The sequence below is a fragment of the Falco biarmicus genome, chromosome 1, assembly GCF_023638135.1.
Source record: "Falco biarmicus isolate bFalBia1 chromosome 1, bFalBia1.pri, whole genome shotgun sequence".
NCBI lineage: Eukaryota > Metazoa > Chordata > Aves > Falconiformes > Falconidae > Falco > Falco biarmicus.
In genome coordinates, this window is record NC_079288.1 from 5,119,341 (window position 1) to 5,147,209 (window position 27,869).

Below are 27,869 nucleotides of genomic sequence, written 5' to 3' on the forward strand. Positions count from 1 at the left end.
CGCAGGCTCCCGCGCTCGGGCTGAGGAGCAGCCGCACGCGGCGCCAGCACAAGCCCGGTCCGCGGGGCGGCCGGTGCACGGCCCAGCGTTTAACCCCGCCTGCACCATTGTTAGAGTTGAATTGAAATAACTAGAGTCCGAAATAAATTCACTAGGTGTTTATTAAGGCAGGAAAGCAAAACCAGCGCGCTGGGTGGCCGGGGAGTCGCAGCTCCATCCAGGCTCGCAAATTCCGACAAGTAACACAGCCCTTTTATCCTCAGCTTCAAGGCCGGTTTAAGCAAACAGTTATGCTTTCAGTCCCATAGCAAGAAGCTGTATATTAAAAACTAATCTATTTTTACACTAAGGTCTAAACAAAGACAAAAGTTGTCATAGTAACACGAGATTATGGTTTAACATTTGCCTTGAGAAAGTACATCGTGCAACCTCATGGTTAAGTCTTTTCTCGCCAGACAGAACATTCTCAAATCTGTTGCAGCAAGAACATTCCTTTTGTTAAAACCCCATTTGATCAGCAAATTACCCTTAGTTACTTATTACACCATCACCTCTCCCGCCCGTGCACCAGAAAGCACCAGGGCCGCGATTATCATGCTAACAGCCAGGCTGTGCTGCCAATAATTAGATTTCTATATGCATTCACCTTTCCATATTTTCAATGAACAGCATAGGGAGCTGCTCTTTTGCAGGTTGGCGGGAGCCAGGCGCTTTTCTGCAGCCCTTGAGCGTGGAATCGGGATTTTGCAGCCGGCCGGGACAACGGCGGCTGTGCTGCTGGGTGGCACATGCAGGGCCCCGCCGCTTTGTTCACCACTGGCCACGATGCGCTCGGGCCCTCCGGCCATCTGTTACCTTGTGGGCGGCAGCGTGTTCTCGCATGGCCTGCAGCCGCGTGGGGAACGAAGCGGGGTTTGTCGGCGGTGCTTCTGCAACCAGGGATTTTTCTGTAAAAGGAAAATACGTTTGCTAGAGGAGATAGCACAAAAGCAGAGTTTTAGTCCTCAGATACACTGAACTCCTTGAATCTTATTTGGATCCCCGTACAACTACTTTTACTTTTCATTCATCAAATATTTTATTTTTACTTTTACTATCAAAAGGCAGAAATAGAATTTCAGTCTTGCGCGTTTCCAGGACCCCATGTTCCTCCCCACACGTACCTGCAACGTGACTTTTCTCACACAACTTTAGGCTCAAGCTGGTGCCGGGCACGGTTCACTCCAAGAGTTCTACAAACATTTATGATGTTTATAATACAAACCCACGCATAATATTTATAAAAATGCATTAAACCTGTATCTTGTACTAACATTAGTGCCAGTGACCCTCAAAGCTCTGTGAAACTATTGTCTTACCCGTATAAGAAAAAGCCTGCTGAATATCTATGCTCTGACCCCATCTTGAACGGAAACCACCACACAAATAATCTTTAAAAGGTTTGACTGCAGCATAATGTAGGAGCTGTGGCCAGAGCCCGTTCCCTCTTTTATGCAAATGAGATTGGGGAACAGCACAGAGGGCTCAGGGAAGGAGCTGCCACTATGATGAAGTGGCCCCACAGGAGGATTTATTCACTTCCAAAAGCCCAAACTAACCCATCTGCTGCCATCAGGAGCAAGCGTTGCGCCACTTATCTCTGGACGTCGTCCAGCAGCGGTTCCGCTTGCTGGGGAAAGCCCCGTCTGTGTTTTGCTGACCTGTGCCCAGCAGCCCTCCCGCGTTTCCCTTACAGTAGCACCACATAACGCCAAAACATCCGCTAAAACTCTTACTCAGAAATTGCTCTTTACAGGTAAGAAATCCGTATGCCTGTTTCCCCCTTAGACTAAATAGCGTGCATCACAAACTGTTAAGATCCCAAATCAGTGCCAAGGACAATCTCGACAGTTCACCTTACTATTGAAGCCTGGGGTTTTCAAACCATTTTAAACACATCCATTATAAAGCTGTACAAACTCGGCTCTTCCCCAGGTGCGAACATCTCAAGAAGGTTGAATCAGAAGCAGGCAAGTGGCTGCCGAGCCATCTTTGTCGGTTACCAAACAGTATTAACTTTGCCTCTGAATGACATTACCGTGTTGTCTAGAAATTCTCACGTATCTGAGGTTTGAAACGCCTGGACTTTGCGGCGGGGATCTCAGGCAGGAGCACGGTTGCAGCATTCAACGGAACGCAACTTCGTTCTCAAAATGACGAAGTTCATCACGCTGCAGCCCTCGGCGGGCCCGGCAGTCGCTATCCTCACTAGGTTATTGCAGAGCTGAAAACTCACGTTTGCGGTTACGCACAGTGGGGAACAGGAAAAACTGAGCTGAAATACTTTAATCCACACACTTTAATCTACAGAGAAATACAGTACAAATAACAAGACAACAAAAATACGTGTTAGGAAAATTCAGTAACAGAGCCAGCACTGTGAAGAATCTGTATTTACAAACTTCTAAGAATAATATGGAGCAGATGTTTCTCAAAAGAGCCTTCTGGAAGCCCAGGTCACAACAGGCAGGCCATGACACAACTGACTGAAGACAAAAGGTTTCTTCAGTCCCACTTGTGTTAATGGTGAGACCACCACAGAACCAGGGGCAGTGCTGGGACTTCACTGAGGCTGCAGCTTCTGACAGACAGAACCTGGCCCAGCTCCTCAACTAAGACACCACCGCGTGTAACGGCTGGAGCAAACATCACAGTTATAGGGGGCCATAATATTGTTACCCTCCTCCGAAACACTGGATGAAGCCGATGAGAACGCAAACAAAGCAGACTTCTACGAGACGCTCCACACGCACACACCCTGTGCCTACAGGGTAAATAAAGAACACTCTTCCCAGCTTTTATGACCAAGAGTTTTACAGCAGTACCTCCTTACCCTCTCACTTCAACCTGCCTTCTTTAAAAAAAAACACAAAGGAAAAACAATTTGGGTTTGAAAGCATCATGATGTCAAGAAAAAATTAGCAAATTTTGACTTTAAACATTTATATTGGAGGTTCAGTGTTATGTCAGTTAGTTATTTCCTTGCAAGTGAGATCTCATATACTTTATAGCTGTGAGCAGACAGGTTTGCACTGAGGTTTTGTTTTCTGAGAGGCAGGAATGGTGCAGACAGCTTTTGCTTATGTTTGGGCACTAAATAATACATCTCTTAAACTGCACCATAAAAAAAACAACTGTTCTGTCAAGAGTACACTGATCACTCCTTCCTTACTCTTTTGTGGGAAAACAAAAGAAAAAAAAAAACCCGAATCCCAAATGTCACCTTTCTCAGTTGAAAAAACAAAAACAAATCCCAACGTTATAAATTCTACTTTTTGATCTATTACTTGCATTTTAAGCTCATTTTTTCCCTATTTAGTGCAACTTCAGAATATATGCATGAACACGTTTAATACAAATCCCAAGTCACAGCATCACAGTATTTCCAAGCTAAAGAGTAACTTTTCTTTTTCTAAACTGTTAACATGCTGGTATTTTCTTGTAATTAGTTATTACTAATTTAAAGTTACCGCTCTTAAAAGTAACATTTTTACAGTATTCTAATCACTAATTACTAAATAGAAATAACTACTATACATATTGAAGTTACAAGCTACAAAAATAAAAATCCATTCTGTTTAACTATAAAAATCCTAGAAAGAGAAGATGGCTGGAGGTACTCTATGGATTACAACAGCTGGTAGCAGACAAAATGGCTTTTGAGGGATGTAAACTCTGAAGATACAGAACGCAATAAACTCACAATGGAAGTTCCCACTTGTAAAATTATTTTTATGCTGAAATCTACAAACAAGTTGCAAATGCAACAAGAAATTAATTACATACAGCAATAAAGGTATACAACACAGTAAACAGGGCAGTATTAACAAGAAACAAAGTAAAAATTTGAATACATTCACACTTTTGAACAGTTAAGGGCCGGAACCTCAACTAATGTAAGTTCGCATAACATCACTAGGTTTAGTCAAGGCATGTGGCTTTACTCCAGCTAGAAGTCTCTCCCTGAGATGCCCAAAACCTGAACTGGGTATTCAGCACTGCTAGTGAGACAAAGACATGTCGTGCTTTTAGAACTGTGACCTAAACAAAGTTGAAATAGACAATGCATAAATTCTCTCAATATACTTAATTGCTAAATGAACAACTGATCTCTGTTGTCTCATTCCTGTGTTCAAGCAGCAAGCTATCATTTCTCAGAAAAAAAGTCAGAGCATTTTAAATAAATGGTTCACATTCAACAGGATCAGTTATATGCTGCTATTTTTAAATCTGAAAATATCCTAGTTTACTCCTAACTGAAGGGTCAAATCCTCCTTCTTTTCCAAAAGGAAGAAAACTGCCAGTAGTTGGTATGAAATACAGACAAAAAAGGATTTTCAGTTAGAACACATGCAAAGATTCCCAAGTGTCCTACTCTTACCTACAGATTAACTAACTTGGTTACAGTGGTGCTCTACCAAAAAGCATTTGTTGCCAAGTGAAAAAGAGTAACTATCGTAACATTGATGCCATTATGCCGTTCACAGCTAAAGTACAGTGCTTTCAGGTTTTTTTTTTATAAACCAGTGAGATACAATAGCATACACCATAAAAGTTGTGAGCTTCTGTGCAACATAATGCAGAACCAGAAGGAACTGGCCAAACTCAAGCCAGAACCTTTAACTACCAGTTCTGAGAACCTGTGGAGAATGGGGAGGTTCCTCTCCAGCAGCAAAGAGCAAAAACTGTACATTGAAAATAGGTCAGGGAGACCAGGAACCTTCGGAGTCTTTCCTAGTTACCTTCCAGGTGTGATTATGGTGACTGAAAAAGCCAAACAGTGGGGAATACTGGGCTAGGAATAAACTGTGTGAAGCCATTCCGATTTTGTTTTCTGACAAGCTAGCTGGCATGGATAAAATGGACAGATGCCAGGTTCACTATCCTGGCTTCAGCAGAGCTTTTGATACTGTCCCAAATGATGTTTTTAGCTGAAAGTAGTGAGACAGCATGAAATGAGTAATTAAATGACTGAGGGAAAGCAGTATTTACTGAATAGTTGTAAACATCAGCAAGACAAAACGTATAGGGGAACAAATTCTCAACCTGAGTCAGCTGAAGTTATACAGAAGAAACTTCTAACTTACTCTTGCTACAAGCATTGTCTCAACAAGATTATTTTCCCCAAGTGTGTGCAAACATGGCAGCACTTTATTCTGCAACCAGGAGAAACTCAAGTCTGTTTTCCAAGAGCAAGTACTTCAAGCTTCTAACTAAAGTAAATGGCATTTCAAGTTCCTTAGTGCCTATGAAAAGCAAGACCTAGGAAAAAAAACACCCTATGAAGGGGCAACATCGAAAGTGAACATATAAAAAGAGTAGCAAATCTATAAATTATGCTATACGGTCTTCATATTATGAACAAGAAATGCAATTCATAACAGTGCTAGCTGGGAGAAATGTTCAAATTTGAGCATAATTCCAAATTAATTTGAAACAGAAATATTGCCATTGCAGTAGAAAACCCACAAGACTATGTTCTGTAATAACTGCAATAATTCCAAATTGTTGCTAAAAGTACACTCTAAATACTACCTTAACCTGCTTTAAATACCAGGCACAACAGACATACTTAAAAAAAAATATATGCAAGTGAATGCTGCTCACCTCAGCTGTTTTTGAAGACAAAGAATGCAAGTTTGGGCTTCAGATACCTTTTTAAAAAAGTCCAGACATGGAGAAAGATCCAAAACGCAGGTGATATTTGAAGCTGTTTAACCCTGCTATGAATTGCTGAAGTGAAAACACAAAGTAAAACAAAGCCTATGACAAGAAATTCTACACACATCAAAATATGCATACACATCCTCTCAACAGGCGTGAAAACAAGCGAGGTTTGAGCAAGGCAGCAAGCTGACTCACAGGCTCTCCGTACAAGTTCGAGTTTTTCCTATTACATGTCACAGGACTGAGAACCTACAGTAAAGCTATCTGAATCGGACCGAACTTCAGTTAAGCTAGCATATACAGCAATAAAACTTAAAACTTTGTGAATTTACTTTTGAACACTTGACAACTGATGTTATTATTCACCCTGTACATTTTACACAAAGGTATACCGTATCAAAACTGCCAGAAGAAATTATTCATTATCCGTCTTTTTGAAACATCGCTTTCACTCTTTTTCCAAATGTTAATCGTTTACAGGGTAAAGGAAAATTCTTCAGTGCAGGACGTGAGCTCCAGCTGCAGAGTACCCTCTTCCGGACAGAGAATGTACAGCAGTATTCTCAGGTTTCCAATCTGTTTTCAAAGAGCTACAGAGTAGCTATTTGCACTGGTTGGTGCTTTATGCACCTACAACATTAAAAAAAGCATGTAACAGCTTTACAGTCACAACACACACATGACAACATTAAGCAACTACAGCTATATTACAAATTAGGAAAGTTCATTTATGCTAGCATTAGAAACTGGGAGCCCATTGCTGACATTTACTGTCTGCAGTTGGACTAAAACTTAAAACAGTTCCATAAAAGTAACTCAAACCAACTTTAATGCAATTTGCAACATAGTGGAAAGGAGGATTCATTGAAATCAAAGGACAGCATGTTGAAAATAGCAAGACTTCCCAACAGACTCTAGTGCTAACACTGTACGCTTAAAAATAACTTTTTTTTTGGTCATGCATATGACAGCTATATAGTTACAATAGAAGGATGACCCCATGTCTGATTGGGACTGGGCACTTCAATCTTACAGAATATTCTCCATACCATAAATACAATTTTACAAGAGGCTTCCCCATGCTTACAATGGCTACATTTGCTATGGATCGTTTGTGCTGCAATCACCAACAGTGAATTTGTGAAACAAACTTCTTAACGTCCACCTGCAACAAGGGGATGATCGGTCCAATACAAACAAGACCATTACTGAGGGTCCCCCCAAACAAGAGCCCCATTAGATGCTACTTTCACTTCTAATTCTCCTACGCTTCCCCAAAAGGAATGATGGATTCAGTTCCCAAAGAGGATTTCACGCATTTAGGACAGAACTTGACTCCTAGTAAGCCACAGTAAGGGGGAGGATCTTGCTGGCACAAACACAGTACAACGTCACTGGCACCCACTCAGGCAAAGCACGAGTGAAGAAGCCAGCTCACCTACTGTAAAAAAGGGAGACTTTCAAAGTCTTGCATCGATTATTTTTTTTCTAGATGTCAGGAGTTCACAGTGAAGCTTTTGAATAGTTAAAGGTTCTTAGGCTATAAATCTATCAACTTCAGATAACTCTTTAAACTGTTTTATGAATAGTTTAGATTAAGTAGCCAGTGGTGTCATTTCTCTGAGAAAATACTGCCTTTCATAGCACATACCCTGCTTTTCCAGAGACTTGTAATTTGTTTGTAAACAACAGTTACACAACCATAGCACAGAACTATTTTTAGGATACTGTTACAAGTTATTAAAAAAATATTAATAACTAGTAAGATTTTTGAAGCTAATATAAATTGAACCTTGTAACTAAAAAAAAAGGTAGTGTACTATACTATACATAGTATACTATAATAGTATAGATATTTTTACATAGATTTAACTATTAATTTGTTCTCTATATTTACATACAATAAACTAAGATGATGTGTATAAGGCTAATGAATATGGAATTTACAAATGGCTTCTGCTTTACAGTTCATTACACTCTAATCACATTTTCGGACAGCTGTAAATTCACTGATAATCAGTAGTACTTAAGATCTAGTACATACAATTTCTACAACAAACACCATCAAGTTAAAAAAATGCTCTCCAAAGAGGATTACAATTGAAGGTTTTAAAAATACTGACTTTGCCAAGGTTTCAATAAATTATTTTAAAATATAAATAGTTCATTCACCGTTAATGCAAATGTCATTTTATAGACAGCTGAAAAACAGTTTCATTTTACAAAACCTAGAAACATTGCCTACTTTACCCAATGGTATCACTTTCAGTTAGCATAAAAAAAACAAACACCAAAACCAGAAACACCAGAAGAAGAAAAAAAAAAAAAAAAAAAAAAAAGAAAAGAAAAAGATTGGGGGAGTTCTGACAAAAGCAGCAACATTCAAAGTTCAGACCAAAGCTCTCAAGTTTTCTTATGATCTTAGCTTATGCAGTATACATTTAGCATAAATTCTCTCCCTACCTGGAAGATCACCTTCAGTAACTCAACTGGACTCAACTAAATGAATGACAGATTTTAAACCTCAACTCATAGCTCTCAACTGCTGCGGGCTTAAAATACCTGCAACAGAAAAGAAAAAAGGAAGCAGATTTTTACTTCTAGTAACCATGAAGATGTTTTCACCTGAGAAGCTTTTAACCTGAGAAGCTTCAGATAAGTCAAACTGACAGTTTCTGTGTATTGTTGTATGTGTTCTTAACCTTTACTATCAGCATGGGCCACTAATCTTTTTCTTGCCCTATATTCATATAGGAAATGAAGTTTCAGGTCCAACAAGGTATCTTTGTCCCCCTAAGAGCCAGTTGGAAAACAAATGCTTCCATGTTTTTTTGAGAAATTATACATGTGAATGCCAGAACCTGCTAACCTCTGCAAACTTAGCTCTCAGCCTCCACACTTAAAATTGCAATAGTTAACAGACTGACTTACTGTTGATCATTTTTGGGTAATTATGAAGCAAGATCTTTAACAAGCTTTCAAAAAAACCCCCACATTTGCCAATCATCATTTTTTCTTTAAAATCCTCCTCTAAACAGCCCCTAAAAAGCCTCCTCAAGAACTACAATGCTGCTATGTACAAAAACTAGAATTAGTTTCTCACTGAACAGAAGCAGAGCCACAGGATCATTCAGTACAAGTCACGGTACAATTATTCGGAAGTTGTATCTTGGGTACTTGGGACCTCAGTAGTACTCTACGTATGGCTTACAAAGCCAATGAAAAAGGTCATTTGCTAACAGAACATTTCCAGAAACCTATGTCCAAAATCATCTTTCTTGCTAACCACCTTCCCAAGAGCTCCCAGATCCTCTGCTCTCTCCATCAAGCCTATGAGATAGGCACTGCGCCGGCAGGTGCACAGAAGAGTACTTGTCTTGTTCCCAAGAAGAGACGGCAGCCAGGAGCGGGCCTGTTGTCAGAACGCCAGCCCACATCCTGCTTGGTCTGGTTTTCTGTTCTGGGACTGTTCTGGGGAACAGAGCAGGGGGAAACAGGCCAAACTGCCAGCTGTTCCCCCTTTCCAAGGGTATCAAACATTTTGCATTCTATACTGTGTATGTGCAGAAGATCCGACTCCACAGCAAAGAAGGGCTGCAATATGCGTCTCTTTCTGGCCATTGGAGTAATAAATAACTGCTCCACCTAGAAAGGGCGGGCATCCCCCACCAATCAAAAAGGCAAGAAACAGTTCACGGTAATTTAGCTGTGAAAGTTTTCATGGACGTAAAAGCATGGCTTTTTCCTCAGTTCTAGTTCATTCACAAGTATGAACCTTAGGGCATAAACCTTCATCTGAGGTTAGGTGCTTTCAGTGTTTTAGTGAGCTGAAGTTCATCATTGCACTATGTTAATTCCATGACATCTATACGTCTTCATCCGTCTGTTCTCTAATGTGGTCTTGCTCAGACACACTGGAAGCGTCGTCATCTGTTTGTTCACCCGAGTGATACAACATCAGTGCATGTGTCTTGTGAGTTATGGTAACAGTGCAGGGCCCCTGAGCCCACGGCTCTCCATCCACCTGCATCGGCATCTTTGAACTCTTCAAGATCAGCTAGTATTAAACAGAAGAACACACCATCATAGCAGTTCAAAGGAGCTCTGAAGATACCTTTTACAACTACAATATATTGATGCTGCACGTTTTCAGTCTGACCAGGGACAAACTTTGTATGTAATTAGTTGCACTCATAGGCCACCAACCACAGCAAGTACTGTGGATTATCAAGTAATTAATTTTTACTAAGCAAGAGAAACACCTAGCTCAACTGCAACTTCAGATCAGACAGCTGAGTGCTTGAGAGTCTGTAGTGTGTATTATTAAAAAAAATTTAGGGAAACAGGTTGATAAACACCACTTACCCTCACGGTATGTGCCTGCCCCAGGCGAACAGGATTTGCTAGCTTCACCTGAATCTGGGCACAGTGGAAAGAACCATGAACACCAACAACTTCCAGAAGTCCGTCGTCATGTCTATGAATTAAGAAAACAGACTCTTTTAGTGATACTCATGAGCTCTATAATGGCTGTCCAAAGATTACCAAAAAAACCCAGTCCTTTTATGCTATTCCTATAGAGAAGACTAATGTTATTCTACAAATATGTTGAAACTATCTATTTGTGCTGGACAACAAATCACACTGAACAGCAAAAGAAGCCATAAAAAAAGACACAAGCGTAGAGCAATACAGCAGCTGGTATACCCTAGCTGGCTTCTGGAAATTATATGATTTTCCAAGGTTCATTGTGCATATTTAAGGCCCACAGTCGACTTCACTTCCATAAATTTGTACAATATTCCGTCTTTTCACTCAGTTATTAATCTACAGGAAAGCCTTTTCATGGCTTAATTTTTTTAGCTTTTGGTAAATATTCACCCAAGTATTTTTTAGAAATCCAGTATCATAAGCCTTGTAACAGAATTATGAAGTATATTGATATGACCTCTGAGGAAGGAAGTCACAAGAGGGAATAATTAATATACTCACCTGTTCTCTTTAGTATTGCTCCAGCTGACTTACTCAAGCATGAGAGTCAACTTTTTTGCTTGCTTTGTTTTTACTTTATATTTTAACCTCCGTTAAGATGTGCTCTTTTATATTCTGAAGCGGACATATCTTCTGCTTTTTGAAGCCTACCTTTATTTTTAATAGCCTCTTCAACAGTATCACTTAATCATGCCAGACATCATTTTAAAAAAGTCTTAAAAAACCCCTCAATATGTGGGATGCACTTAGTCCAAGTCTCTAACATGAGAAAAATAATCTGAGATAGCCTACTGTCACAAGGAATCTTCTGACTTTCAGACAGGTCTGGCTACATAAGCACAGCCTGCTGCAGGAAATGCTTGCACTACAAGAACTGTTAAAGGAAAAAGAAGATGCACTGTGTACCTTGCCAAGGGGTATGGCTCATCGCCCATTCCTTCCCAGAGCCTACAGCCACCTCCCCAGTATCCAATATTCAGGACAATGATGCCTTCCAAATTGGGCAACTCGATTCTCTCACCATCCAATTCTAGCTTTAAAAGACAAACACAAGTTAATTACTGTGGATCAAATTCAGTAATTCAATATTAGCTAGTTATTCTCTTTATGCATTTAATAGACTTCCACTTGAAGAAAAATTGGCCCTGTATAAATAGAACATGTTTTCCTTTCATACTTTTAAAAAATGACTTCTGGTTTCACAAGACATCCTAAGCTGTAATAAATTTCTGTTAATAAAGCAAAAAAGGAACCTCACTTATGTAAGTATTTGGTGCTAAGGCAAATTTTATTTGAATATCAGTACTTGAACTTACAGAACTGAGTCAAGGCCAAAATTTAGGACTTTTCAGTAAGCTCAAAGACATTAATTCCATGAAGTAAGCTGAAGACCGCAAAAGGAACATCAAAAATACTTAAAGTCCAGAGCCATCCTATACAAACATCATATACATGCAAACTGCAAAGCTTTTCCCCTTTTCTTTTGAAAAGAAAAAAACACCGAACAACAAAACCAACAAAAATCCCCAAAACTTTTGTATGTTTTTATACTCCACTGATTATCCAAAGAATAAGCAAGTTAAAAAAAAACTTACCTCAACCTTTTTGTTAAGATCTTTACATTCTTGTACTAAGCAGTCTTTGGTTCCATAAAAAAAATAAACAGCCTATACAAAAAAGAAAAACCAAACAGGGAGAACAGAAAACACTGTAAGAGAAAGACAATACATATGAAGACTATTTGAAATATTCATGTATAGTTACTGTTCTGCAAACCCCTTCTAGAATTCATACACAACGTATTTGCACGCCTTCAACTAAGCTTTCTTCGTGAGATAGGCTACAATTTGCACTTTAAAAGGAAACAGGCAATGTCCTCAAATCATTATGTTTCAAAGAAAATGAGACATTCTAAACAAAAAACTGACCAAACAGCCACACTCTATAAGCAAGCAAGAAAAGGCAAGGAAGAACACTTGTGCGTGGGCTGGAAACATGTTTTACTTATGGAATCTGTTTCCCAAGAAAAAGGAGTGAACGCTTAAAATGGCATGACAGGAAGTAGGGCAGCGAAGCAACATAAAGCAAAAAATAGCCTTAAATCAAGTCAACAACTACAAGGAGACAATGTCACTTTACCAAACACACCTTGTTAATAATTCTGCTGGAAAAGAGAGAGGGAGTCTTCTCACGATGAGCATGAAAATTTAAAGCCATGAGAGCATCAGGTCCTATAGAAAAGTAGTTGTTCATTGTGAATACCTGTAAGACAGAACTTCCAGTTATGATCCTATTAAATATCATTATTATGTTTTAAGAGTCACGTGTTTAATGGGAAGTAGGTAACCAGAAAAATAAGTATAAACATACAGGTATTCCATAAAATCCATATTTATACTTGAAAACGATACCTTTGGTTTCCTTAAGTTGTAGTATCCTTTGTTTGTCACTTGAACCTTCCACCTGAAAAAAAAAACAGCCACTACTTAGACTCATAACAGACTGTTCTCACTTAGTATCAAAGTTGTAGTTAGGAAGCTCTTATATGTGTTGGCATCAAGTCAAGAGATTCATATAAATTATGAAAGAGTTAAGCTTTACAGACCAACTAAATAAAGACTAGTTTTTTACCTCAGTATTTTTGTAGTTCCCTTCAGCAATAGCTGTATTTCTTTACATACACTGATCCAACTGGACATCAGTAGAGCTATAGTAGTATTTGGTTGTACAGATTTTATCTTTTCACTGTTACTTACCTGTCTAGTTTGATTCCATCTGCCTCCATGACATTTCGTAAGATCTGCTCTACAGGGACTTCTCCAGCATAACCTGCACCCCAGCCCAGTGTATTAGACAGGTCATTACCTGTTCCCAGAGGTAAAATTGCAACTTGTGGAATATAACGTTCTTGCCCCTACAACACAAAAGCACTGTGTATTAGCTCCTTCTCCAGCACTCATTTTCCCCGTTTTACCCCCAATGTTCAGGTTAGAAAAGTATCATTAGCCTTCACAGCAGCCTGTTACCCAGTGCAGAGCAATAGAGCTGGCAGCGTTAGTACAGCAGATGGCACATCTGAGTACTTACTGCAGGGATAACGCAAAGGAAGGAAATTGTGAGAAGGAAAGAACACAAACACAATATGGAAACAATGCATTATTAATACCAAACAGAGTATTCCTTCAAGAGAAGGACGCTTTGGATCTAGAAGTCAAAGCCTGAACTTCTCATCTGATTTCCTGATTATATACTGCTGACTTGCTGCAGCGGTGGTAAGTTACTCACCCCGATACTGCACATACCTCTGGAAAGCGGTATGGACACCGAGATGTAACACACAAGGCTGTGAACCATAACAAGACACCAAAATGCTCTGAACAGACTGAAGTGAGGTTAGGTCTAAAACAACAGATGCACGTAATAGTAGAGTATTCAACCACAGACAGAAATTCACATAGTCAAAGGAGGAAAGTCAGTACCTAAGCTTCAGAGCTGCCACATACACACGCTGATCCAGCTGTCATAGACAGATGGAGCAGATGATAATCACCTGTGCAGATCACAGAGCAACAGCAGCAGACACTGAAAACTGGCCACCTTAGCAAAGGTCTTTGTTCTCTTTACCACAGAAGGGTGAGCAGTTATTTCAGATGTGCCACAGCCTTTGAAATTCAGCTGTGAAAAGTACTTGCAGTAAGTGGCATTATGGTTACTATTTTTTCAAGAAGAGTTATCAGCCAGGTAACCTGTATTTGAGAGTCAAGATAAATGAAGGGAGCAAATAACCTACTGCTGATAATAAAAAGGTTTTGCTGATAAACTCAACAGTATGTATCTAACTCCAATGTGTTGTGTGTCATGTGACTCAATCTGAATACTTGGAAACAAAGAATCCAGATTTCATCAAACTATATTGGTTCTGAGGGACAATATATCAACTGTCCAAGACCAAGTAACCACGTACTTATCTTCATTAACCTCTACAGTTAAACTTGGTTGCATTTCTACTTCATCGGTACATAAAAATTCTCAAAGAAGCTCAGTTTGACTATGCATGAAGTTGTAATAATGGTCTTCAACCACAGCATTTCAGTTATTAACAAGAAAGTCACAGGAAAAAAAAGCAAAACACATCAATATGAGAGTAACTTTCTTCCTTATATCACTAGAGAAAAAGTTTACTACATAAAGCACTAAAGCCCTAGTAATTGTTCTTAATTTTTAACTTTCTCAGGAGTTCTTAGTAGTACCCTGTAAATGGGAATATCTTCCATTTCAAATCAAGAGTAAACATACAGCTTATTTTTTCCTTCTCTACTTGCTGTTAATAGGTAAGGCTGCAGACTGGTAAGATTCTTTAGAACATACTGTAAGGAGCAGATGCAAATTATGGCACTCATTTACATACTAGTGATATAACCAGTACAGCCAGCAAAATTATGAGGTTATTATAAAAGACTGAGCATGCTGGGAGAAATAAGAACTCAGAGCACATTAGCCATTATTAGCAATGCCTTTTACGACAAAGTAAATCTGTTTAGACAAAGAGGAAAGAACAACGCATAAAATATTCTGCAGTTTCTCTTCTTGTTTTATAGAAAAGAACGACTTTAAATATAATTTAAAATCTAAAGCTTTCATATTTTTCCTGAACTACAGGGACTCATAACAAGATGCGTTTCCCCCTACTCCCAAACACAAATAAGCAATTCCACCAGCATTTCTCTGCAGGCTTACTCAGGAAGATGAAAACAACAAATGCAGGTAAGAGATTAGGTGTATTGCTTCTGTAGCTCCAAAACTCATTTTGCCATCAGACATCTTTTAATTTAAAACACAATACCTTTATCTTCATTTCATCAATTGCATCCAGGACCCAGCCTACTGTGCCATCCCCACCACAGACAAGAACCCTGACAGCATTGCAAGGCAGCAAGGTACAAAGTTGGAGTGCTTTAGCAGGTGCAATTTTGCTTAGATCAAATACCTAGAAGAAAGGAAAATAAGTTCACAGAACATGGCTCAGGATTTGCCTCACAGACGAACAACTTCAAGAAGCTCATTCTAATGCAAAACAAAGACTCTCCATTTACAATATTACATTAGCAACTGAGCCGATGTGGCTTTTACAAGCAGGATTTGGTTTCCCAAATTCACAGTAGAGCTCCAGCTGCTTCACTAGGAATAAATGCCACCAAGAAACCAAGCTAACACTGTCCTAAGAAAAGTCTGTATCTAGAGGCATTATGATGAATTCTGTACACATGGAAGACTTAAAAGCTATTTTTAAATAGCATACAAAGAGGTTTATTCTTTAAAGCCTTATTGGGATGCATTCAAAACAAAACGCATAGTGGTTTCTATTAGGCTGTAGTCTAAGGCTGGCTTTTGAACTTCAAAGGAAAGGTATTGAGGTGCAGCCAGGAAATCCAAGAAGCTAACTGCCTTACATCAACATCCTGTACCATCCCAGTGGATTTTAAGGGGAAAGCAGCAACACAAAGCAGCAACTGTAAACACTGACGTTTTCACAAGTGAAGTGAGGATTTAAACAAACACAGGTCTCAAATTAAGATCTCAGTATTTCATTTTCTAAAAATTGTACACGGTTTCAAGAGCCAGATACCCATCTTTAACAGAATTACTGCCATGTATTAACATAAATTAAAAAAAAAAAAATGTACCAGTATTAGAACCGTAACAAACATGGGAGTAGGAGGACCTTCTGCACTTTTGACCTCTCTAAATAAAGCTATTCTTTCTTAACGAATAAAACGCATGAGTGTTTCCTTTGTGATCCTACTGCCACTGTGTAAACAAAGTTACATTTATCCTAATTTAAACTTTTATTTTATTATAGTGGCTTTTCACCATAAATACCTGAACGGGGTTCAGCAGAATTTTAAATTCTCCTAGTAAAGTTTCACCCATGTTGTTTCCACTACGAGTATTAGCCAGTATGATTACTGGCATCCAGTGTTTTCTGCAGTAAGGTACTACCTGGAAAAAGGTAAAAGTCAGTCAGTCACACAAGCACTGCACTTTTGAAAGTGGTTAAAGCCTTGCTCCAAAACCTGTCCCCTCTAAGTGCTGAAATGAGGAAACTACCGATTAGCCTGAAGCATTCAAACAAGAAACAAATACTTCTGACACACCGAATTGAAGATTTCCATTCTACAGTGCCTAGGATGATAAATACTGCAGTATTATGAACACAGCAGCAGAGAAATCACAAAACATTCAAGGAAGGTACCCAAATCTCAGTGTTTTGGAGTAACAAAATGCAAATCTTTGCTCATGCTGCGACTACGATGTTAAGAACATGACAAACACCTCTGAATTAACACTCCAAGTACTTCATGTACATTGAGACATTTACCTGACAGTTATTAACCTGACAAGGTACTGAGTTTAATGTGTGGGGTGGTTTTTTTTAATATATTAAAAAAACAAGAAGCAGTAGGCAATTACCTTTTCATAATTTGTTCTTTTGTCTTTACGCATCTGGTTGATTGTAGACATATAGTATGGTGGGATAATTAAGTCTCTGAATTCTCCAAATGTACACTCCTCAGTCTTTAAACAATCCATCATGCATTCATCATGTACAGTGTACTGACACCACACACATCTGGAAAAAGACAAAAATACATGAAAAAAAGTCCTCAAACAACAGGCACATCGATTTTGCTCATTTATTTTAGACAGGTTAACCTTCTGCAAAGTATTTATGTTCACATGCACATTATAAGTAACATTTTAAGCACAAGAAGGAGAAAACCATGCATTACTCGGAAGTTTACATGACTACGTATTGGCTACGGAAAATTACATAACCAGGTCATGGACTTGCAAGTCTAGAAAAGCATTTGAATTCTGTGGAAAAAAACCCAACAGTTTTAAAGTAATTCTATTCTTTTTAATTCCCAGACCAGGTGCTATAAATACCCTCCTGCATTATTTGCAATATTAGGTTACACTGGAAGTTTGTATGAGAAACTCCCCCTCACCCTTGAAGAGCACACTTAAAACGCTAGAGTTCAATTTATTGAAGTGTTACTAGTAACATTAATTAATGTATCTCTTAAGAATGCAAACATCCCTTTAAGTCTGAAACCTAAAAGGTTATGCAGTACTGCACAAGGCTGATGGGATTTTGTTATGCAAAACTGCTCAGCTTTTTGACCTATTCCAAAAGCTGTCCTGGAAAACAGATCGGAACAAGAGGAAAGACTGCAATATGCACTGCCAGCCCCTGCAGAATGTTAATCCTCATTTGCTACGTCCAAACCCTCGGTTTAAGCAGCTGTGCAAGCTATTTTTGGAGTCTTTCTGACTAATCCAGCACACAACTAGAGTGGCACTGATATCTGCCATGTACTGTGACTTCCTTTTCCTCTTCTTCTCCCTTTGCCTCCAAAACCCTCTCCTTCCCTCCTCTCCCACACCCACTCTCTCTCAAGGTTTTGTTTCTGATAGTATGCTCATTTACACAGTAATTCTGCTTACTTACCAAGAAGTTTGACAGTATCACACAGAAGCCAAGCAAAAGCTAGTAGCATATACGCTGGGAAGATGACATCCTTTGAGAAGGCTGAAGTAACACACAGACACCTAGGACCTGGGCCATTAGCACTGTATTTTGGCATAATGTGCTACCATGTGTCACGCTGACAACTTTGCAAGCAGCCTTACTGATGAAAGTGCAAGCCCTTTCAATGGTCCCTTGAATTTTTTGAACACTCTTACCACCTGTCTAACCTATAAACAATAGATTATATTACAGTAGCTTTTAAAAGTTCCCATTAGCTTTGAGTACCCCCAGAAATGAACTTAAAACAGCTATAGGATGGTTGTTTGTTCTAGATAACACTGAGCAGATGCCAATTTTGCAGAGACACACATTTTGGTGCTCTGAAGTGGGAGCTGTGCCACCCAAATTGCTCAGGCTACCCACTGTAGGAATGGCAAATGTGTTAGAACCTTCCCAATGTCATCCCCTAAAAAATAAGCTCTCTTGGACACAGAGAGCCTTTCATATGTAATTATGCAGGAGCTAGTGCATCATGCAATTAAGAGAACAAGCGGACTTGAGATGCAACGACACAATCTATGACTCCAATTACCCACCAGCATCAATTTTAATTTAATCAATTTCATTCTTGAAGTTGTAATTTTAACAGAGTTTCATGTTTTGACTACAGCAGGCTCTTCTTTGGGGTAATGCATTCCAATAACCCTGTGGGAAATACCATACTGATTTGGCATCATACTTTCCTCATATACAGTCAAATTCCCGTGCAGTACCTGTAGTCGCAGAGCTTGGGCTGTGTGCCACACTGTTGTTTGCATATCATACAGCAGCAGCAGAGCGGGACATTGCCTCTGATCCAGTGGTGTGGCATTGAGCTGTGGGCTCCACCATCGCTCCTCATCATGATTTCCTTGCAGAGGAAGAGCTGGTCAGCCTTCTTGAGGCAGCCTTCGCTGACACGCAGCCCACAGCCCGTGCAGAAGGCACCCTGAAGGATGTGCTGGGCACACACGCAGCAGTAGGAGGGCTGCCCGAAGAGGTCCGTGTAGTGCCAGTCATGCTTGCTCTTGCGAAAGATGTCCCGTATCAGCACCTGCCGCCGGGACCGCTGGAAGCTGCACCACAAGGTGATCAGCACCGGCAGGATCACGGAGCAGAGAGTCCAGAACACCAAGCTCCAGTCCGCCACGGCCGAGGAGGAAGCGCCACCACTGCCCGCCGCCCCTGCCATTCCTCAGCAGCTCGGCCGCGTCAGCCTAGCCCCTCGCACAGCCCCTCACGCCGGCCTGGCCCCCCGACACCTGGCTCCTCACCCCTACCCCCTCAGGCCCGCCTAGCGCCCCTCACGCCGCCCGGGCGGGCAGCGGGCCGAGCCCGGGAACGGCCCCCTAGTTCAAGGGGCCGCTGCGCAGCTTCGTTAAGCATCTTTTAATCCCTTATTAGGGCTAAGCGCCTCCTTGCCCCGCACCCGGCCTACCGGCGGCAGGTTTCAGCGCCGGCCAGGTGCGGGGGGCTGCTCCGCTGCCCGCCCGGGTCAAGCGCAAGGCCGGGCCCGGCCCCCCGCGCCAGGAGGGAGCCGCCGCGCCGCCCCCGGCCGCCCCGCTCCCACCCAGGCCCCGCCGCGGGGGCGGGGGGCGGCCCCTCACGCCCCCTCCCCTCGGGCCACCGCCCGCACTCGCCCGCTGCCCGCCCCGCAGCGGCGGGGCTCCCCGGGCCGCGGCCGCCTGCGCTGGGCCGAGGGGGGAGCGCCGGCCGCCGGGGATGCGCGGGGCGGCGGAAGCGGAAGCGGCCGGTTGCCAAGCGCTGGGCGCCGCCCCGAAACGGGCGGGGGGCTCGACGGCGCTTTATCGCGACTGGGGGTTGACCGGCTGTCGCGACAGTACACGCAGAGCGGCCCGGCCTCGGCGGCGGCTGGCTGTGCCCGGGGCCGCGTGGTCACACCGTCTCGCCCTCCCGCCCCGGCCGTAACCGCTTGCCCCCGCCGCAGGTCGAAAAATAAACAGTTGCTGCTTCTAGAAGGCGCAGGGCCTTGCACCTTCGGAACGTGCCTTGAACAGCTCCGTACCGCCACGCCGTCCGCGCGGCATTGCCTGGGATTTGGGCTGTCGGTATCTCAAAGCCTGCGCTGAAGGGCACCCCCCCCGCAGCCTGGGGTGCCTCAGGCCCCCGAGGGAGGGGGCTCAGGGAGGCCAGAGCGGGGCACGGCCCAGCCCCAGCGGCCCCTCCATGGCCCCCGACCCCCCAGCCCTCCCCGCTGTGCCCATGGGGCTCGGAGCTGGCAGTAACGCGCCAGCCGGTGCAAGGCAGGAGACGTGGGCCCGGGCCAAGGCAGCCGCCCGCTGCAGCGCCAGGCCTCCCGCTGGCCTCGTGCTCCCGTTTCTGGAACCTTCCTGAATCAGAACACTGGTGAGCCCTGTGGCCCTGTGCTACGTCCCACCGCTCCATTTGCCCTGTGCGGGTACAGCGGCACCGGCGGGATGAACGCTGCTCTGTTAGGAGACGGGCAGGGAGGAGGGGGCGGCTGGCAGCCAGGCCGGCAAGCGGCGGGCCAGCCCCCATGTGCTGGGCAATGCGGGCGGCTGCGCGGTCCCCTCCTAGGGCAAGTGCCAGTGGCACACGTCCCTTGGGCGAGAGCTGCCGATCGTGCTGGGTGCCCGTTTCATACGCTGTTCTCAAAGGGACACATTTCTTCTCCTGCACATGGTGGTGCCAGTGGTGCTCAAAACCAAAACAAGCTGTTGGCAACGACACTGGTTAACCTGTGTTCTTACTTCACACTGTGCTTATTAGTAAGGACATTTATAATCCTGTTTCCTACTAACTTGTCTTGAAAATAGAAGAACCGTATGAGTTTTCATTTGTAACATTCTATTAATTTGATAAAAAATATCTCTGCTGTGTTTTTCAGCAGTGGTAATCTGGCTCTGCTAGAGTAAAACCACATTAATACCTACTTCTGTGCTGTAGAAGAGACAATTTTTGCAAAAGGGGCCCCTTTGCAGCCACCTTTGAGATTAACGGTCAGTAACGAGCAATTGGTTCTTTTCAAAAACAATCGTTTACCTGAGGCACCCGAAACTCTTGCTTGCTACGCTAAAGTAAGGTGATCTGTTCTGTTTTCACAAATTTTAAATACCCAGTGTAACTCTGAAGCCTGAAGTGGAAAAAAGGTCTGCTATTTTCTTTCCCTCAGGAACAGAGTTATGCTGAGAATGTGTGAGCAGATAATAGCCTAATTCAAAGCTTCAGGCCAGATGTCTTCAAAATCATACTATCGCTCAAATTAGTTAAAGCATAAACAAACATTTGTGACTGACGTAGCTACGTCAAATAAGCTAATGCCTCAGTCAGCGTTACGCATTTTGGAACAGACTGAGAGAAAGCAGAATCAAAATGAAGACATTTCTTGTGTTTGTCTCCTTTTTGGTCCTGATGACCACTTTTACAGGTAGGAGTTTACATAAAACAAACCTGTGTACGTATGTAGAGCTGCAGAGCATATTATAATACTATTAGTTTGTCAGCCTTGTATTTTAGTATCTTCCTGTTTAATTTTTGATACTTAACTATTTTTGCATTGCATGCTTTCCATGATTTGATTTTTAACAATCATGCTATTGTATTCCGTATTTCACTCTCTGCATTACCACACTGTAGTCATTTATTGTAAAATCAAAAAGTTTAATTTTACTACCTTACTATTTTAATATTATTTTACCAAGGTCCTGCAAGCTAAGTGTTCAATGCAATCTGTCCTTTGCAACAAAAGTCTAACTCATTACTTTGAAAAATAATCCTAAGTAAAGCAACACAGAAAAGAACAAATAATTGGAAGAGTTACTAATGTCAGTGGTTAGATGGTGCTGTTATATTTCCTCATTTTAGAGAGTAACATGAATATGTAGGGTTTGCTTCATACTGGTAGAACTAGAGAAAGCACAAGTATAAAAATGGTTTAAAATTCCACTCATATCTCCTGGAATGCAGTATCCCCTGGGAAGGGGCTGTAATGAAAGAACACTTTGTATATAGACAAAAATCAGGTTTGGAGACATTTCATTTTACAACTGACAGATCAAATATTAACTTTTTGGTAATTTCAGAACTGATTTCTGCTTTTCTGTCTTTAGACACTTCACCAATTTTGACTGAAAAAGATGCCAAACAGATTCTGAGAACTCGTCGTGAAGACAGACCGAGAAAAGCTGGTTTCCCTGATGAGCCAATGAGGGTGATGATGATACTTATTTTTAAATTACATTAACTTAAAAAAACCCCAAACAAACAAAATCTCCAAAACATTTGTGCTTAGTATTAAATTTCTATAGATTTAATTCCAAGCAATATGTTATGATTATCACCCTTTTAAGCAGCTGAGTTCTTCTTCTGTAAAATATTAAAAAAGCTTTTTTACATTCTTTCAATTACTGTTAAGTAGCATTCTGTAAGTGCTGAATATTGCTCAGGAAACGTACGCTTGCAGAATGTGGAAATTATTTATCATGGTTTAAAAATGCCGATTAAATTATTGAGAAGAAAGTAGCTTTTCATTTATAGAAATGTGGATTTCATCAGGTTGTTCCTGAAAAACTAAATAACAGGAAATGTCTTCTGCTTACAGTACATTCTGCACTCAAGGCAGAAAGGAGATGTAGGTGTCAGTGGTCAGTGTGGAGATTGAGGTAGTTCTCGACTAGCTTTCAAAATCACTTACTTTCATTCATTTATTTATGAATGCTACAGATAGGATGATTTGTTATGATAGTGTACAAGTTTTTAGTTGCTAGCTTTAGTGCAACTAAATTGTTTTTGCATGCAATAATTACATTTATTTATTTCTAAATCATATTATAACAAAAGAAGAATTAAAGAGCTTTCTGTTTTACTTGCTTTGACAAGATGTAACATATAATTCTGCACTTCTCAAGAGGTGCTTAAGGTATTTTAAAATTACTGCCTATTTCTTTCCAAAGTAAATAAGCTGTGCTAAAATTACATGGTTCTGAAGAGCCAAAACCCACAGAAGCTAGAAAGCACACAATAGATTGTGCATGTGTGATGAATACGAGGTGCTCAGCTCGGCAAGGTGCTGAACACTTCTGAGCTCCATGGGACACGGAGTGCTATGTGCCTGGCAGGATTGAGCTCACTGTGTGCCAGGATTGTGGACATAGCTCATGGTTTTCCAGTGGTTATTGTACATCAGCCAAAAAGAACCCACCAGGCCACACAGCACTCTCGATGCACACGTTTCTCTGTTGAGTGTGAAGGCCACAACAAATCAAAGCCGTCACAAGGATACTGCACCATGCTTGCTAACCACCTTGCACCGTGAAGACTGTACGACAGAGCCAAAACCCAGAGGCACGGGCTTCACTGCTGCCCACAGCATTCGGGACTGGGTTGGTTTCTAAGCTGCTGTTAAATGAGCCTTGTTTTTGCAAACTAGAATCATAGAATCTTGTAGGTTGGGAAAGACTTTTAAGATCATCAATTCCAACTGTTAACCCAGAACTGCCAAGGCCCTGACTGAACCGTGTCCCTAAGCACCACATCTATGTGCTTTGACTCCCTGGGCAGCCTGCTCCACCGCTGGGCCACCCTTCCAGGGAAGGAATGTTTCCAACATCCAACCTGAACCTCCTGCTGCAGCCTGAGCCCGTTCCCCCTTGTCCTGTTGCTTGTTACTCGGGAGAAGGGACCGACCCCCCCCCACCTACAGCCCGTGTCAGGCAGCTGTGGGGAGCGGTATTGTCCCCCCTGAGCCCCCTCCTCTCCAGACTAAACACCCCCAGTTCCCCCAGCTGCTCCCCATCAGACTCATGCCCCAGCCCCACTGCCTGTCTCTGGACACGCTCCAGCCCCTCTGCGTCCCCCTTGGAGTGAGGGGCCCAAAGCTGAACCCAGGATTCGAGGTGTGACCTCACCAGTGGCCGAGTGCAGGGGGAGGGTCGCTGCCCCGGTCCTGCTGGCCACGCTGTTTTGGACACAAGCCAGGATGCTGTTTGCCGCCTTGGCCACCTGGGTAAGAAATTAGAAATCAGCAGGAATACAGCTCCCATCTATGCTTATGTTTAATATACCACCACAATTATATAACATCCTATATAGTAAATATAACATGTATTAAATACAAAATAAATAGAACAGTAGAGAAGTTGGATTGAATTATATCCTGTACTGCGAGAAGTTACATGTGTACATACAACGCAGCCTATGGTTTAGTTTTAGGTAGCCCTGTGAGGAGCAGGGAGTTGGACCAGATGATCCTTATGGGTCTTCCAAGCTGAGATAGGTGATGATTCTAGATGGAGAGTAGAGGGAGTTAGGGCTAGAGGTGTGTCTGATGGCTGATTTCTGTGGCTCTGTCCTTGCCACTTCCCATCCTAACGTGATTAGTAGCAAACACTTGAGGAATTCCAACCTTCTTTTTTTTTTCCTTTTTTCTATACAGCAATGTTGGTTTTCTGTAAGAAACCTCAAACGTAAGAGTATTTGTTTTTCTCACTAAATGTCGAGGTTTTCTGTAGAAAAGGAACCACCTTTCAATAAAAAAACTATCCCCTTCTGCCTTGTGGAACATGAAGACTTTCCCTGTAATGAAGGTGCATGGCTGCTGTACCCCTGTGCACAGTTCTACTGCTGTCTGCAGGAGAAAAACTGATTTTGTATGGGTTCTTTGTAGCAGAATGAAATGCTGGGATGAACCCACCTTCGTTCATCTATTTTAAGCAAAAGCTTTTTGTACTAGGCCAGATCATGCTGAGCTGGGGAATTTAATTTGCAATTCTTTGTGACATTTTTTGACTTCTACAGTGTTGTTTCAGTCAAAAAGCCTGTTCAGTTACAGACAGCAAGATCTGCCATCTCTGATTATTTTAAAAATATCATTTATGTTATCAGCATGTTTTAATCTTACTTTGACTGAGACCCTGTTTTTTATCATGTCGCATCTTCTCAGTCATATAGTTCTGTTCTCCGTAAGTTCATAATGCAGTCTCACGGGGGACTCGAGCCAAGTCGCCCTGTGCCGCAAGGAGAGAAAGCACAGTAAAAGGCAGGATACCAATGCTTCCTGCTGGCACCCAGTCACCCTCTGCTCAGCACAAAGAGCAGAGAACTGGATGACAGCGGGAATTCTTGGCCAGTACAAAGGGTTTATGCTACAGCTTCCATTCCTACGGCGCCTACTGTGCAAAGCAGTGGGGGGGTTATTTTGCAAAATCTAGTTTCCACAAAGCTTACCAGCCCACATGCGCTGGGACGTAACATTTTAAAAGTCCTGTGAAGGTCAAGTTTTTGGTACACGGCCCACTTTAGTTCAATAACTTGTTGCTTACACCAAGCCTCCTATAAAGGAGTATGGGAAATTCACATTATTTTATGTATCACAGAAAGCACAATCAGCGCTCATGCATGCTACTTATTAGAAGCCTTCAGAGTACTGCCACATGATCCTATAAGGGGTTAATGTTTTTTAATCAGCAGGAATCAATTTTCAAAAGAGGCTACAACAGACCTGTCTAAGAATCCTTCTGTGCCCTCAGCACCAAGAAAGGCTTCTGTGTGGAAATGCAAATGTGTATGAAGAATTCCTTATTTATAAATATTGTTGTGAAATTCTGGTGCAACACCTTTAATGATCTGGGTGATATCATTCACTACATATTGCTAGGTTGAGCAAGCTGACTAGCAACACCATTTCACTATATTTGATAATTTTAAGGGGTAAATTAATTGCTCTTATGTAAGCTGTAAAATTCTCCTAGTTCATTGGCCTGACATTAGACTTAAATGTCATAATGAAATTACTTTTTCTTTTCTTTAAATAGGAGTATATGCTTTACCTCCAGCGCTTGGAGCAGAGATCAGAAGAGCAATTCCTTGAACACTGGTTAAACCCACATTGCTACCCACACTGCAACAGGGATTTAGTGCATCCGATCTAATGGTTTTGTCTACCTTTCAATTGGTATATATATATATATTTTTTTTTTTTTTATGGTGCATATTTCTTTCTCCATAACAGGCAGAGCCACAAACTGGAAGAGGAGCAAATAACTAATGGCTGGAGCAAGTACCTTGTGCTGAAAGGTGCCTGGCAACAGAGCACTGGCAGGGAACACAAGTGCCCTAGGATCAGCTGTGTCAGTGTAGTTCTATTTGTGTTAATAAGACATTTGGTTATGCATTTCTCTGCTATATGGATGTAAGCTGGTGACTGCACAACATTCTTATTAATGTTTCTTTCCTGTCTGCTTGTCCTCCTTTTCCAACTCATCTATTTAAGTTTTGTACTTGTTCACTTAACTCTTAGTAGGACCATGGCAGGATTAATCTTGTCATCCTTGAGATACTTAAGATGCAGTCTGACCTGCTAGGAGTTGAGCCTGTTCTGCAGTATCACAGCTATAGTAATTTGCTAGCTGCTGATTTTTTAAATGGATTTCATTATTTAGTACACATGCTGGTAAACATTAACATAGAACATTTTCACAGAAGTTGCACAGATTATTAGTTCTGTTTATGATTTCCAACATCAGTGTAACAGGCAGCATCATTTGCTTTATTGCCTCTGTTTATCATATGCATCACAGAATTCAATTGGAAAATAGACTCCAAAGCACAGCTCAGAAACCAGGCACTACTCACAAGCCAATCAGTGACAAAATGACACATCCCAGTAGTACCCCATGCACGTTAGGTTTGTGATATGGTCATGCTTTTTTTTTTCCTTCTGTGTTTTTTGCACGCACTATCAACTTACCGCTACATTAAAAAAAATGATGTATTGAGGTAAGGAGCATATAGGATTGTAAACGATAAGTATTAATCATAAACTCTTCCAATTACCCAACAGCTGTTTGTGATGCCAAAAAAAGAAGATACACCTACATCTGTGTATTTTTATCACAGGATAAGCCTTCCTGCTTGCATTCTTTAAGCAGACATGAAATTTGTCAACTGGGATAAATTTGAATCATCAACATAACAGTGATGCTCTATCACTCACAGTTAACTTTTTAATGTAAAAGTTGCAAATTTAGCTCTGTACTTTCAAAAGAATTTAAGCAGTGGAATACAGAGACGGTGTCTGACAGGGATGATCTGTTTCAAGAGGCAGAAAGTTTGCTTAAAATTCTGCTATCTACTTGTACCTGTACATATCTAAATACCTTTGAAGATCTGGATGTTGTGGTAGACTTTGATGGAGCTATGTTAATTCAAAATAAGACAAAGGTCTGAAACTTATTTAAAACGAAAACCATAAAATTCCCAGACCTTAGCCCTGGGAGGTAAGTTGGCAGTTTTAAAAAAATCTTCTAGCTGAGACACAGTTGAAAGCTGGCTCACTTAGCTGTTGCATTTCTTCACAATAACTGCTTACAGGCAATTGTGAAGAATTAATGTTAGAAAAGTGCTTAAATGGTTTGAAGCCCTTTATACATTATTAGTATGGCCAATGTCAGCATTTTTTTTAATTATATTTTCTTTTTTTCCTGCAGATCTTTTCATGGGTGCTGAAGAGGATATATATTACGGTTGTGTTAAAGAGGACAAGATCATTCCTGCGTTGGCTGCATGCTCATTGTAGAGCCGAACCTCTTTGCAATACAGTGATACAGCAAAACTTCCAACTATAAATGGCTAGATATGTTATAGACCACCATATATTTGCTACCAGTAATGATTGCATGCATGAATAAATCAACCAAGGGTTTCCACAGTTTCTGAGGTATGGACAAGAATAAATCACTGATTAGTCCTACAGTATGCTTTTTAAGGGTACAGGTTTAGACTGCCTGAAGCAAAAGGAACTTGGAGGGAGAGATCCATAGGAAATTGGAGAATATAAGCATGAAGAGAAGACCAGCTTTCTGGACTTTGGAGGAATCCTTAATTACAGTTTCCTAGGTTAAAAACAACATTGTATGAAGACATAACATTTATGCAACACTAATCTACGTTTAATTGCCTGATGAGTATTTCATGTATTGTTTCATAATAAAAGCTTGATTCAAATCCATTTTCAGATGGCCTTTGCCTCCCATAATATACGCTGACAAAAATCACTGGAAGCAAGGCTTGGTGTTGTGAAGTCCTAAGGAAATGTCAGAGGACTTCCCAGGATCATCAG

General features: G+C 41.4%; 2 protein-coding genes across 3 annotated transcripts; one reads left to right on the top strand and one right to left on the bottom strand.

Moving 5' to 3' along the window:
• Positions 1 to 2,077: 2,077 nt before the first annotated feature.
• Positions 2,078 to 19,514, bottom strand: DGKE (diacylglycerol kinase epsilon). 2 transcript variants are annotated; one of them, XM_056339029.1, is made up of 11 exons: positions 18,505 to 19,513; positions 16,669 to 16,828; positions 16,078 to 16,197; positions 15,041 to 15,184; positions 12,954 to 13,111; positions 12,609 to 12,660; positions 12,346 to 12,459; positions 11,793 to 11,864; positions 11,104 to 11,231; positions 10,072 to 10,183; positions 2,078 to 9,763 (listed from the first exon to the last, which is right to left on the bottom strand). In XM_056339029.1, exons 1-11 carry the CDS (start codon positions 18,960 to 18,962, stop codon positions 9,572 to 9,574), a joined length of 1,710 nt encoding a protein of 569 aa, XP_056195004.1. In that variant the 5' UTR covers positions 18,963 to 19,513; the 3' UTR covers positions 2,078 to 9,571. The 2 variants fall into 2 exon arrangements, with proteins under 2 accessions (XP_056195004.1, XP_056195012.1); XM_056339037.1 differs by lacking the exon at positions 15,041 to 15,184 and having other exon boundaries at positions 18,505 to 19,514.
• Positions 19,515 to 21,044: 1,530 nt separating this feature from the next.
• On the top strand, positions 21,045 to 27,775 carry C1H17orf67 (chromosome 1 C17orf67 homolog). The gene is made up of 4 exons (XM_056348545.1): positions 21,045 to 21,179; positions 21,862 to 21,962; positions 25,564 to 25,703; positions 27,238 to 27,775. Exons 1-3 carry the CDS (start codon positions 21,125 to 21,127, stop codon positions 25,678 to 25,680), a joined length of 273 nt encoding a protein of 90 aa, XP_056204520.1. The 5' UTR covers positions 21,045 to 21,124; the 3' UTR covers positions 25,681 to 25,703; positions 27,238 to 27,775.
• Positions 27,776 to 27,869: the final 94 nt, after the last annotated feature.

Bases quoted from the DNA above. Each gene is read 5' to 3' on its own strand.
- C1H17orf67 (XM_056348545.1), top strand. From the start codon at position 21,125: ATGAAGACATTTCTTGTGTTTGTCTCCTTTTTGGTCCTGATGACCACT. The intron at 21,180-21,861 runs GTAGGAGTTTAC...TTCTGTCTTTAG, and splicing joins CCTGATGACCACTTTTACAG to ACACTTCACCAATTTTGACT. The intron at 21,963-25,563 runs GTGATGATGATA...TTCTTTAAATAG, and splicing joins TCCCTGATGAGCCAATGAGG to GAGTATATGCTTTACCTCCA.
- DGKE (XM_056339029.1), bottom strand. From the start codon at position 18,962: ATGGCAGGGGCGGCGGGCAGTGGTGGCGCTTCCTCCTCGGCCGTGGCG. The intron at 13,112-15,040 runs GTATTGTGTTTT...TTTGTGTTGTAG, and splicing joins TTGATGAAATGAAGATAAAG to GGGCAAGAACGTTATATTCC. The intron at 10,184-11,103 runs GTACACAGTGCA...CTTAATTCATAG, and splicing joins GAGCCATACCCCTTGGCAAG to ACATGACGACGGACTTCTGG.